General features: G+C 40.0%; 1 protein-coding gene across 1 annotated transcript; it reads left to right on the top strand.

Annotated features, from left to right (window-relative positions):
- The first annotated feature begins 3575 nt into the window (after nucleotides 1-3575).
- Nucleotides 3576-9587, top strand: LOC102472797 (acyl-coenzyme A amino acid N-acyltransferase 2-like). The gene is given in 3 exon segments (XM_006145547.3): nucleotides 3576-4180; nucleotides 4433-4635; nucleotides 8794-9587. Coding segments are annotated over 3 exon segments (1260 nt in total). The 5' UTR covers nucleotides 3576-3717; the 3' UTR covers nucleotides 9388-9587.
- The last annotated feature ends 3688 nt before the right edge of the window (nucleotides 9588-13275 follow it).

Raw genomic sequence — 13275 nt, 5'->3', positions numbered from 1 at the left:
GCAGGCCCGGCAGTCACGCGCAGGCCCGGAGATCACACGGCAGCCCCAGAGAGGCCGTGGAATGCAGAGCAGAGCCCTGGCTGTGCAGGCCTGGGGGGCCTCGCAGGGCCCGGGGGGGCCGCGCAGGTGCCGCCGCCACGCTGCGCAGGGTCCCTTGTTTGTTTTTTTAAAGAGTTATTTTATTCAACTTTATTCATTTATTTTAATTTGACCAGAGAGGGTCAGAGTGAGAGTGAAAGAGAGAGAGAGACTCAGAGGGAACAGTCGGCCATATGGGAGTCCAGCACCCTTAACTACCATGCCGCCTGCTGGCCCCTGGCTGTAGGTTTTGAGGTTTATTTCTGGGATCTTTATAATGTTTCATTGTGCTTTACAAACGATCTTTATAATGTTTCACTGTACTTGACAAACACCTGTTTTTGTGCCAGTACCATGCTGTTTTGATTATCACAGCTTTGTACTATATTTTGGGGTCAGGGATTGGGATGCCACCCACTCCACTCTTCTTGCACAGGATTGCTTTGGCAATATGAGGTCTTTAATGACTCCAGACAAATTTTATGATTGTCTTTTCTAGATCTGTGAAGAATGCCTCTGGTAATTTGATTGGAAAAGCTTTCAGCTTTTCTCTATTTGGTATAATGTTAGGTATAGGTTTTTTATATACGGCTTTTATTGTGTTGAGAAATGACCTTTATATACCAATTTTGCTGAGAGTCTTAATCACAAAGGAATGTTTTATTTTGTCAAATGCTTTTCCCGTGTCAATTGAAATGATCATATGGGTTTTATCTTTCTTCCTGCTAATATGGGATATTATGTTTATGGTTTTGCATATGTTGAACCACCCTTGCATCCCTGGAATAAAACCTACCTGGTCATGTTGAATAATCTTTTCTATATGTTGTTGGATACAGTATGGAAATATCTCATTGAGAGTTTTTGCATCTATATTCGTCAGATTGATAGGTCTGTAGTTTTCCTTTTTTGTCATGTCTTTACCTGTTTTGGGAATGAAGATGATGGAGGCTTCATAAAATGAACTTGGGAGGATTCCTTCCTTTTGGGTCCTTAGAAATAATTTGAGTAGAATGGGGGTTAACTCTTTTTTTAAAAGTTTTGTAGAATTCAGAAGTGAAGCCATCAGGACCTGCACTTTTCTTTTTTGGGAGGTTATTTATTACTGATTTAATCTCATGGCTTGTTATGGGTCCATTCAGGCTTTCTATGTCCTCCTTATTCAATCTTGGTAGATTATATTCATCCAGAAATGTGTCCATCTTATCCATATTCTCTTGTTTGTTGGCATATAGTCACTCAGAGTATCCTCCAACGATGTTTTGTATTTCTATTGTATCTGTTGTAACATTGCCTGATTCAGTATGTATTTAATTTATCTGGTTTCTTTCTCTCTTCTTAATCAGTCTAGCTAATGGTGTGTCGATCTTGTTCATCTTTTCAAAGAACCAGCTCTTGCTTTCATTTATTTTCTGTATAGTTTGTTTATTTTCTATTTCATTTATTTCTGCTTGAATTGTTATTCTTTCTTTTCTCCTGGCATTTTTAAATTTATTTTTTTGTTATTGCTGTTGCTTTTCCAGTTCCCTGAGACATGATGTTAGGTTGTGTATTTGCCACCTTTCCATCTTCTTCTTCTGTACACTAATTGCTATGAATTTCCCCTTTAGGACAGCTTTTGCAGTGTTCTATAGATTATGGTAACTCATGTACTCATTACCATTGGTTCCATAAGTCTTTTGATTTCAGACTTAATATGGTCGATAGTTGAGAAGTCATTCAGGAGTAGGTTGCTAAGTTACCATGTGCTTTTGTATTTTCAGGAATTTTTCTTGAAATATCAGGCTTAATTCCATTTTGTTCAGAGAAGATACTGGATATAGCTTCTATGTCTTTGAATCTGTAAAGGCTTGATTTGTGCCCTATCATATGGTTAATCTTTGGTTAATCATATGGTTAATCAGAGGTTCTGGTACTGGGGATTATATTTGTTCTGGGGGAGTTTTTGCTGTCCTTTGGAAAGTGGTCCCTAAACTGAAAAAGGTGTTAAAACCTCCTTTAAAAAAATACAGTTACTAAAGGCTGGCCCTAGAGCTCAGTGGTTAAGGGAGCTGGATACCACACAGCAGAGCGAGATTCAAGCCTCAGCCCTGGTGGTTTGAAAGACACACCAGGCACCTATGAAGGGGTGCCCAAAATCCTGAAGGGAGGGAGCAGTGGAGGAGGAGAGATTGCTGTGTGACTATTCTTCAGTGGGGGTGCTTTCTCTCCACTCCTCTCTCTCTCTGGCAAATGTTAAGCGTATTCTGGCAATAATAATAATGTAAACAAACAGATTCTAGAACCTTATCTTAGACATACCAAGTCAGAGTCTAGGTAAAGGCCACAGAAATCTTTATTTAGGAGATTCCTCAGATAAATCTTATGCCATCAGCCCACAATGCTTTAAAGGTGAATATTTGAGACTCACGTTAGAAGTCATCACAATGGGAGTTGCCTAAGTAGAGGAGAAGCTAGAGAAAAAACTAAAACAAAAGAGATTAAATTTAGGAATTGAGAGAAAGAGCCAAGGGAAAAGGCTTAGAAACTTGAGCTATGTGATGAAATATTATACTTTGTTATGAAACACTTAAACTGAAAGGCAGATTGGAGAGACCAAGGCTCCACCCAAATCCCAAGGTAGCATCTCCTGGTAGCCCTTTCATTAGGGACTTAAAAAGAGGAGCAGCTGATGGCTTCTGTGGAGACAATTTTGACTTTCAACCATACGCTGCAGTATTTTGAAAGATATAAATTAGCAAGGAACAAGTAAGCTTCCGGCACTTCTAAGATGGAGTCTTAAGTTCAGTCTCCAATTCAGTCTCTTGCTATGGGTGTTTTTCTCATGTTGGTGGGTAAGAGTTCACAAAGGGACCAGCTATCTGGGAAGGAAAGGAGAGACAGAGGGAAGGTGGAAGGGAGAGTTGGAGGGAAAGTGGAAAGAGAAAAGGAGGGAAGGAGGAAGGAAGATCCAAAATTTCCCTCTTGATAAAACAGAGTAAGAAATAGCTGATCAAGTAACAGTGTATTTACTACAAACACCACTGACATTTGTCACGCCATTGGAAAGTCATAAAAACAGACAAGACCATGAAGTTTTATTTTGCATTAAAAAGGACAAATAATAAAAACTCTGCAAAGAGCTGGGAGTCTTACAATCCCAGGTAAGGATTAGCGATTAAAAAGAAAAGAAAACAAAAAGTCACCACCACTCTAATGGATTCTTGTTTATGGTAACTCTACCCCAGAAAGTACAGGGCTGGAAAGCACCACTATTTCAGAGCCCTTTACCCTGCTTACCCCCCTGGGATCCTGACACACCCTGTGAAATAGGTCACACAGGTATTATTTCAACTGAAGAATCAAACTACAAGACTAAGCTTTATTAGTGTTTTAATGGATAACCCAGTTCTGTGAAATATTATGAGACTTGACACGGGTGACTTACTCCACTTCCTCCTCTGTAAAATGAGAACAGTGACTATTCTCTGCTTGTCTCCATCTCCCTCCTCTAAAAGTTCTGTGTATTTTGCACTAAGTCCCTGGAATGTATTTTGGTCAGACTTAACGTAAGCCTTGCCTTAGAATTTCAGTCTCCAGTTCAGTCTCTTTCCCGACTCCAGGGAACGAAACACCACTTGGTCTCTTTGCCAGTCACCAATGATTCAGCTGGTGGCCACCCCAGCAAGTGCCCTGGCAGACGAGCCAGTGCACATCCGAGCAACAGGACTGCTCCCATCCCAGGTAGTGACCATTAAGGCCTCGCTGAAGGATGAAAAGGGGAATATGTTCTGGTCCAAAGCCCTCTATAGAGCTAATGAGGCTGGTGAGGTGGACCTGAAGCAGACTCCTGCATTAGGAGGTGACTATGTAGGGATCCATCCGATGGGTCTCTTCTGGTCGCTGAAGCCCGAGAAGGCTTTCAGGAGACTGCTCAAGCAGGATGTGATGAACAGCCCTTTTTGGGTCACTCTGGACCTATATGATTCCATTCGCTTCCAAAATTCAGCCAAGGTTCAGCCCAAGGCTAGCCAGGTTGTGCAGCGCTGGTTTTCAGCCCCAGGGGTACAGCGGAAGCAGATTCGAGAAGGTCGAGTGCGAGGAGCCCTTTTTCTCCCTCCAGGTAATACTAATCTTTGGTAATATAGAAAACATTGTTGATGGAAATAAAAACAAATATAAATGACATAAAATTATTCAAGAATCTGTATTTCCCACAATGTTTTTAAAACTAATGGACTGGTGTATTTGTGTGTGTGTGCGTGTGTGTGTGTAAAGATGGAATTAATTTTGCTTGGCCTTTACTTTCACTGCTATCTATCTGACTCTCTTTTCACTCTTTCTGATCCTATAATTTTCCCTTTTTTGTTCTCAGGGGAAGGTCCCTTCTCAGGAATCATTGATTTGTTTGGGAACATTGGGGGCCTAGTTGAATTTTGAGCCAGTCTTTTGGCTGCCCATGGCTTTGCAGTGCTGGCATTAGCATACTTTGCTTATGAAGACCTGCCAGAGGAACTGCTGGAGGTGGACTTAGAATATTTCGAGGAAGCTGCCAACTTGCTACTAGCTCACCCTAAGGTATTTACAACACTTTATTTTCCCTTGTAGCATTGCAATGAACATAAAACAAAAAACAAACAGATAAACAAACAACTTTCCAAATGCTTTCTCTATTTTACCAATCTGCATAGACTTGGGCATAGCAGTTTATAGTTACATAGGAATGTGGAACAATACGTACCTTTTAGGATTGTGAAATTGGTTAGTGATTAATGCATACCGGCACATAGAATACAGTAAATGGTAGACATATTATGATCATTTTCAGTGGAAAAAAAGTCAAGACTCCTTATATTTGAAGTGCTTGTAAGTTATTCATAAGTGGCTCTTCAATATTTTATCTGCTACTGATATCAAATCATGAATGCTCGGGAGTGACATGTTGTCAAACTTCAGTGATTATCTCTGCATGATGTAGTGCTAGTGTAAGTCACTCTCAAGAGTCCTGGGACTACGAACAGTGCAGAGGCACAGTGCCAGAGCTGAAGCACAAATTCAGAAAGAGATTCTCACACTGACTTGGCAGCATCATTTGATTAGCCGAATTAGTTCTCTAGTTCATTTCAGGACTGGAGGCAGGGCTAAGTACCAAGGAAATGTGCAGTGCTAGAGGCCATGATAAATAAAGGAACCCGAGAAGGAAGGGTCATTTTATAATTCTTTGTCAAGTATCATTGTACAAGTGTGGTCCATGCTGTGGACCAGTGGCCTCAGCATCACGTGGGGGGTGAAAACTCTTAGAAATGCAGAATCTCACTCCTCATCCCTGAATCAGCAGAATACAGTAAATGGTAGACATATTATGATCTCTTCAATATTTTATCAGCTACTGATATCAAATCATGAATGCTCTGGTGTGACATGTTTACAAACTTCAGTGATTATCTCTGCATGATGTAGTGCTAGTGTAAGTCACTCTCAAGAGTCCTGGGACTACGAACAGTGCAGAGGCACAGTGCCAGAGCTGAAGCACAAATTCAGAAAGAGATTCTCACACTGACTTGGCAGCATCATTTGATTAGCCGAATTAGTTCTCTAGTTCATTTCAGGACTGGAGGCAGGGCTAAGTACCAAGGAAATGTGCAGTGCTAGAGGCCATGATAAATAAAGGAACCCGAGAAGGAAGGGTCATTTTATAATTCTTTGTCAAGTATCATTGTACAAGTGTGGTCCATGCTGTGGACCAGTGACCTCAGCATCACGTGGGGGGTGGAAGCTCTTAGAAATGCAGAATCTCATTCCTCATCCCTGAATCAGTATTTGCCTGTTAACAAGATCCCCCGGTGATTCTTATGCACATTAAAATGTGAGAAGGACTAGAATTGTACATCTCATAAACCAGCTTTTTCTAAGTATTAAATATCAGTTGAATTATCAAATATCAGTTGAATTCATTCTCTTGAGGAGGCCGTAATTTGAGTTAATAACTAAAAAGAGAAATGTAGGAATAGGTACTACATAGGCAGGTGTCAGGGCTGACATTCTAAGTTGAGACATACTAACTTAACATTTTGTCAGTAAAGAATGTTCAGATATGGGCTGTTTTTATGGTTCAACTTGATAATGGCAAAACAATAATTAAAAAAAAAGGTTTTTTTAGATTTTTGCTTTAGGGCATATGTGCTCTCTGGAGAGACAGAGAAAGAGACAAAAAAGACAGAAAGGAAGAAATCACGCCCTGGAGGAATGGCCACACCACAATGTCATCTCCTCCATTCTCCTCTCGGGATCTTGGGCATGCGCACACACATGTGACTGGTGTGAGATTAAGCCTCCGGGTCTGGGACTCAAACATGGAGCCCAGCAATGTAACCATTCCGCCATCTGCTGGTCCCAATACCAGCTAACACTTATTTACTTTTTGTTGAGCTCTATACTGAATACTTTATATATTTAACACTCACAATACCCCACGCCCCTTTTTTTGAGTTTTTTGCTATAGGGTGCATGCGTTCGCCAGAGAGAGACAGAGAGATAGAAAGCGAGAAATCACCCCCCTGGTAGGATGGCCACACTGCAATCCCTTCTTCTCCATTCCCCTCTCAGGAACTTGGGTATGCACACACCCATGCCCGGCATGTGTTTAAGCCACCAGGTCTGGGACGCGAACCGCGGTCGACTACATGGGAGTCCAGCAACATAGCCATTACACTAACTGCTGGTCCCTTCACAATACCCTTTTGAAGTAAGGGCTAAAATCATCCTCACTTTTTAGAGGACAAAGCAAACTTAGATTAAGTAATGTGCCAAAACTATGAGCCAATGGCAGCAAAATCAGCCTGACAGTACCTTTGCTTCAAACCATCAAGTTGTGTTGACTCCCCAACTCGTATATGTATATATATACATTTTTCTACCTCTGAAGAGCATTGACTCTTCTAATGGAGAAACAGAATATGTTCTCTGTCGAATCATTGTCAGCAGTCTTTATCTTCAGTGTTGATGAAGTGAGTGGGTGAAACACGTAAAATTTTTAAAGCATGTTGGCTTTTCTTAGAAAATTCATGAAAGGAATTAAATCCAAGGTAATCTCAAGTTAAATTTGCTTCATTTCAAATGAACTATTTGTGCCATTGTTTGTATTTGGATTCAGCAGATGAGCTTCCATTTCAACCTCTGCCCCTGGACATGGTTGCAACATTAGACAAGTCTTTTAACCTTTCTGTGTCTCTGATTTTCTATAGGAATGACCTACTCAGAATATGTAAAACACTTAATCTAGGGTTAACTAAGTGCCAGAAACTGTCAATATTGTAAACTCTCAATAAATATACCTTGTTGTATTTACTCATCTCTCCCCCATAAATCTTCAACAAATCCCAAACTATCTTCGGTTCTACTACTAAATCTTTCTCAATACATCGCACCCTTTTCGTACTCTCTGGCACATCTGTGTTTATTCCCTATTATTGCCCACCTACGATACATACTGAAATAGCATATTAATCAATCTCCTATCTTCAGTTACACCATTCCATTCTCTCGTCAGGTTTTTACCAAATGTTCCCAAATGTGAATGTACATTAGATTTCCTTGAAGACATTTTTCAGTGTTAAATTCTTAGGCCCACTCAGACTTGCCAAAATAGACACTTGAAAATTTGGATCTTGGGCCAGCCCCATAGCCTAGAGGTTAAGGGAGCAGGATCCTACATGACCACCCATGGTTCAAATCCCAGCTCTGATGACTTGTAAAACACACCAGACATGTGTGCATGCATGCCCCAAATTTCAACAGGTTGGAGAAGTGAAGGAGAAGGGATTGTGGTAAGACCAGGCCCCATTGTGGGGTGCTTTCTCCATCTATCTCTCTGTCCCTCTCTAACAAGCACATGTATACTCTGACAATTTAAATAAAAAGAAAAATTTGATCTCAGAAAGTTTTAGTTTAAAAAAATATTTTTTCAGACAGAAACAATTCCAATGGCAGGTGCTGAATAGACTCTGGTATGCAACATAAACAAACTAGGCCTCTTTGTACTTTCTGTTGTGTGTCCAGGATACCCTTCCTTTCCTCATTCATCTCTCAGATTTTTTTCTTCCCCTCTTCTTCCTCAGGCAACAACAGAATTAATAACTCCCTTCTATGAGCTACTCCTTTTCATGCTGGATTGGGTATTGTATTCAGTTTATACAGCTCTAGTGTTTCACCTGTACGTTCTCAGTGCTTTCAGGATTAGCTCTCGGATTAATGGAAGTAATACAGGTGCAAAAACCTCATAGCTGTAAAATGTTGTGTAAATGTGAATTGCATTTATGTAATATTTGAGAGAACCTGAGAAACATGTTTTTCCAGCTGAAGACAAAGATTTGATTCTTTGGAACATCTACATGATTCAGCTTTTGTGATGCTAAATGCTGCTGTGTGTTAGACTCTACTTTTATAAATTGAAAATCTGGATTTATAAAACTGTACTTCTGATAAAAGCTCTTATTTTTATTGTTGCACTTGATCCTTATAACAACCCTGCTAGATAGGTAATGTTATCATTCCAACAAGACAATAAAGAGTAGAGGGGTAAGTAGGTAATGTTCTTGGTCACAGAAGCTGGTAAACCTGAATGCCAGAACTGGGCATTCTTTGACTCTTTCCACCATACTGGTTTACTGCCATCTGGAACAGTTAGCTCCGTCTCAGTATGGCCTGTAATGGGTTTCTCTTTGTTTTATACTTCAGATTCTAAAACCAGGAGTTGGAGTGATCTCAGTAAGCAAAGGTGCAGAGATTGGACTGGCCATGGCCTGCTACCTGAAGCAGGTAGTAGCCAGTGTGTGCATCAATGGGCCCAACATGGTTTTTGGAGTTCCGCTCAGGTACAGAGATCTGGTTATGACCCCCAAGCACTTGGTTGAGGAGTGTACACAGTTCCACATCTCTGGGGCTGTGCGCCTCTACCGCCGTAGAGGAGACCCCCGAGATGAGCTGAATCATGAGAGCCTGCTTCCTGTTGAAAAGGCCCAGGGTTCAATCCTCTTCATTGTTGGGGAGAATGATGAATGTATGAATAGCAGAGCATGTGCTGAGCAGGCCATGGACCAGCTGCGGAGCCATGGGAGAAGCAGCGGAAGGATGCTGGTATACCCTGGGGCAGGCCACCTCATAGAGCCGCCCTATTCCCCACTGTGCTTTGCTTCCTGGACACGGGGGGTTTTGTGGCCGTTGCTCTGGGGTGGTGACTCTGTTGGCCATGCGGCAGCTCAGGAGCACGCCTGGGGAGAGATACAGAGATTCTTCAGACAACACCTCATCGGGACCAGATGCAAACTCTGAGTAAGAGGTTAAGAGTGTTGATGGGAGAGGAAGAAGAAGCTGGAATGCGTGTGGTTATAGAGAGGGCTAAGGCAGGGTTGGGGTTGGGGAGAGAGAGCTCTCCTGGTTTCTGTGGATCACAGTCATCCTGAGTCAACTGGAAGGAAGTCACTAAAAATCAAAGGATTGGGGCATGAATGCATCTAAAATATTCCTGACAAATTTGTATGTGCTTCAAGTTTTTGTAAATTGAATCCTAGTTTATACACACTAAAGTACTTTGCTATTTCCAAATTGTGATTTGGGAGTTGAATAGTCTTTTACACCCTAGTGTGGGATACTTTGGATTCAGGCATTGCCAATCTACATGAATTCCTGGACTTCCAATTTATTTGGGGAAAGACATTTTCTGTTTTTTTTTTCTTTTAGTTGGGGTTCTTGATTTTAAAATTCTATTATAATGCCACCATTAAAAGTAATGCTGGGGCTGGCAGGTGACATAGTGGCTAAGGGTGCTGGACTTCCACATAGCCCACTGGTTTAAGTCCCAGACCTGGTGGCTTGCTTTCATTTCATTTCATTTATTATTTTAATAATTATTTTATTTAACTTTATTATTATTATTTTTTAATTTGACCAGAGAGGGATAAATGAGAGAGAGAGAGAGAGAACATGAGAAAGCAAAATGCCAGGTCTGGGACTCAAACTGCTGTTGGCCATGCAGGAGTCCAGTGCCCGTGCCCTTACCCACCCTTCCACCTGCCGGCCCTGTGGCTTGCTTTCTCACTCCCCTCCCCCCACCCCACCACGTTCTCTTGCTCTGTCCCTCTTTGGTCAAATAAAAAAAAAAATAAAGTTAAAATAATTCTAAAAAAAATAAAGCAATAAAAAAAAAGAGTAACACTTGCTATAGGTTTCCAGTTGTTGTTTTCACAGAATAGTAATGCTACTGTTTATTCCTAACATTTATTAAGAAATAAATGTCATGTTAGAATAGGTGTTATAATTTAATTGTTCAAGTTTATTGTTCTCTCTATATATACATACATATATGTACACACACACACAAACACATGCGCACATATATATTATATATATATATATACATATATATGTACACACACACACAAACACACGCGCACATACATATGTATATATATTGGGGTGTCAGAAAAGTAATGATTTATTTTTCTATGCAAAAATGCATCGTGATTTTTCTCTCAACCTAATTTAGCATTTTAATCAGAAATGGGATTAAATTTTATTCAATGCCTTTGTGGCATTTGTTAAAAGTAAACATATATACATATATATGTACACACACACACAAACACACGCGCACATACATATGTATATATATTGGGGTGTCAGAAAAGTAATGATTTATTTTTCTATGCAAAAATGCATCGTGATTTTTCTCTCAACCTAATTTAGCATTTTAATCAGAAATGGGATTAAATTTTATTCAATGCCTTTGTGGCATTTGTTAAAAGTAAACCAGTTAATATGTTTAAAGCTGTTAGTACAGTGCTTGGCACATAGCAATTACTGTCTCAAGGTTAGCCATGATTACTTTCACAATGCTTTCCTCCTCCCATCAGTGTGAATTGCATTCATTAATAGACTAATTTTACTTACTCATCTAATTTTAATAGATGAATTTTTTCATATTGGCTAATTCAAGTTTTAAAATTTCTTTTGAGGCCAATCTAGTAATTTATATTTTCTCATAGTTCCACTCATATCTTCCAGAACATATTTTTTCCTATAATTTTTCAGATAGTTCCTGTTATTTGCCTGCTTTCTTTTTTCCTTTCAGACTGACTTACTAAATGTCAGTCTATTTTATTTATGTGTTCCAGGCGGCAGATTTTGGTTTGTGTATTGACCAAATCTATGTGTTTTTTTGGGGGGTGGGGGGGAGGTTTTTGCTATAGGGTGTGTGCGCTCACCAGAAAGAGAGAGAAAGACAGGGAGACAGAAAGCGAGAAATCGCCCCCAGCGGGGATGGCCATGCTGCAATCCCTTCTCCTTCATTCTCCTCTTGGGATTTTGGACATGCAAGCACACCGGGTCTGGGACTTGAACCACGGCCGACTACATGGGAGTTCAGTGACATAACCATTATGCAAATTGCTGGTCCCTCAAATCTATGTTTTTACTGACTTACTAATTTCTGATTATTTAAAATATTTTCTGCAGCCATTTTTGTGTTTATTTTGTCTTTGCGATATGTAATGCTCTTATTTCCTTAAGTTCTAAATAGTTTAGTTACTTTTTTCTCCTTTTAAACCCAAGAGTGATTTAGCCAAAGTATCATCCTTTAAATGATTTGCCATCATATGAAGGAGGTGGGGAGGAATGTTGCTTTGTAATGGAAGAATGAGAGTATCAGCACCTGAACCCAACGTTCACATTTAGCATCAGTAAAAAGGGTCAATTTGATATAATCTGCTTCATCGTGGACATAATATGGAGTGCCCAGTACTGCCTAAATGTATTCTTAATAACACCCTTGAATTTGAACCTCATCAATCCTGGAATAATTAATTAGCTAATATTGTAGCTGAAGAACAGTTTAGACTGCAGTACAAATTAACACACAAATCCAGATCATAGGTCATTCTATGAGACAGCCAGGCTGGGTGAACTAGGGCAAGTAACTTCAGAACTAAAAGAGACTTAAGAGACATCAACCAAATGTTGTATGTGATTCTGGTTTTAAACGAAGTAACTGTAGAAAGACATTTTGGGGGTAATTAGTGAAATTTCAACATAAACTGGATATTAAACAAGACTAAAAAATTATTTTGTTAGGTATGAATGATACTGTGATTATGTAAAAAGGTCACTCTTTAGAGATGCATTCTGAAATACTTAGCAGTGAAAAGTGATGATATCTAGGAATTATTTTAAAACACTACAAGAATATCAGGACCAGCAGTTGACGTAATGGCTATGTTGCTGGACTCCCATATAGTCGACTGCGGTTCGAGTCCCAGAGCCGGTGGCTTAAACTCACACCAGGCACATGTGCTTGCATGCCCAAGATCCCAAGAGGAGAATAGAAGAGAAGGGATTGCGGAGCGGCCATCCCCCCAGGGGGTTATTTCTCACTTTCTGTATCTCTGTCTCTCTCTGTCTTTCTGGCTAGTGCATGTGCCCTATAGCAAAAACCTCTAAAAACAAACAAACAAACAAAACTACAAGAATATAGCAGAAAACAAACAATTGTTAAATTAGATTGTAATAGAAGCATGCTTTAGCCAGACTGACTCCATGTTGTTGATCAAAATTGTTTTGCTCTTTGAGAACTCTCTTTGAATCGCTAACAAGATGAATGGTCAATCTGAAGCTTGAAACAATGAAGTATATTCCACCTCAGGGAAACGAAACTGTCTTAAAAATTGTCCTAACCTATGCTTTTCTACAAATATCTGCTGGCCTCTCCTTTCCCCTCTAAAAGCCTCTGTAAGTAGGCTGAAGATACTTGTACATGTCTTCCCGGTGTGGCGACAGTGTAATAAATTCTCCTTTACTCTCTCGCCAACAACTTTGCTTCTCCGCGTTTTATTGTGCAGCAAAGGGTCAGAACTGCTTTGGGTCTTTGGAGTGGAGCATAGGAACTCTTGTACAGCAACAAGATGATGGGTATAGTAAAACTTATTACAGTATTATCTCTTCAGTGTGTTAGCAATTTTTCATAAGGAAAAGTTAAAACTAGATATAAGAAAATATTTACATTCATGCCCTTTCTTCCAAACAAGAATATGAAGATACACTACATCTTTTTCCTCCAAGGCACCTTCTATTAATTTTATATTATTATTATAATTTATTTTTTCTTTTGGAGTGGTTTTCACTATAGGGCGCGTGCGCTCGCCAGACAGACAGAGAGAGACATAGAGA

The sequence above is a fragment of the Tupaia chinensis genome, unplaced genomic scaffold (assembly GCF_000334495.1).
Source record: "Tupaia chinensis unplaced genomic scaffold, TupChi_1.0 Scaffold000153_1, whole genome shotgun sequence".
In the NCBI taxonomy this organism is placed as follows: domain Eukaryota; kingdom Metazoa; phylum Chordata; class Mammalia; order Scandentia; family Tupaiidae; genus Tupaia; species Tupaia belangeri.
The sequence above is the reverse complement of the archived record's forward strand: the minus strand, read 5'-3'. Positions and strand labels throughout refer to the sequence as shown.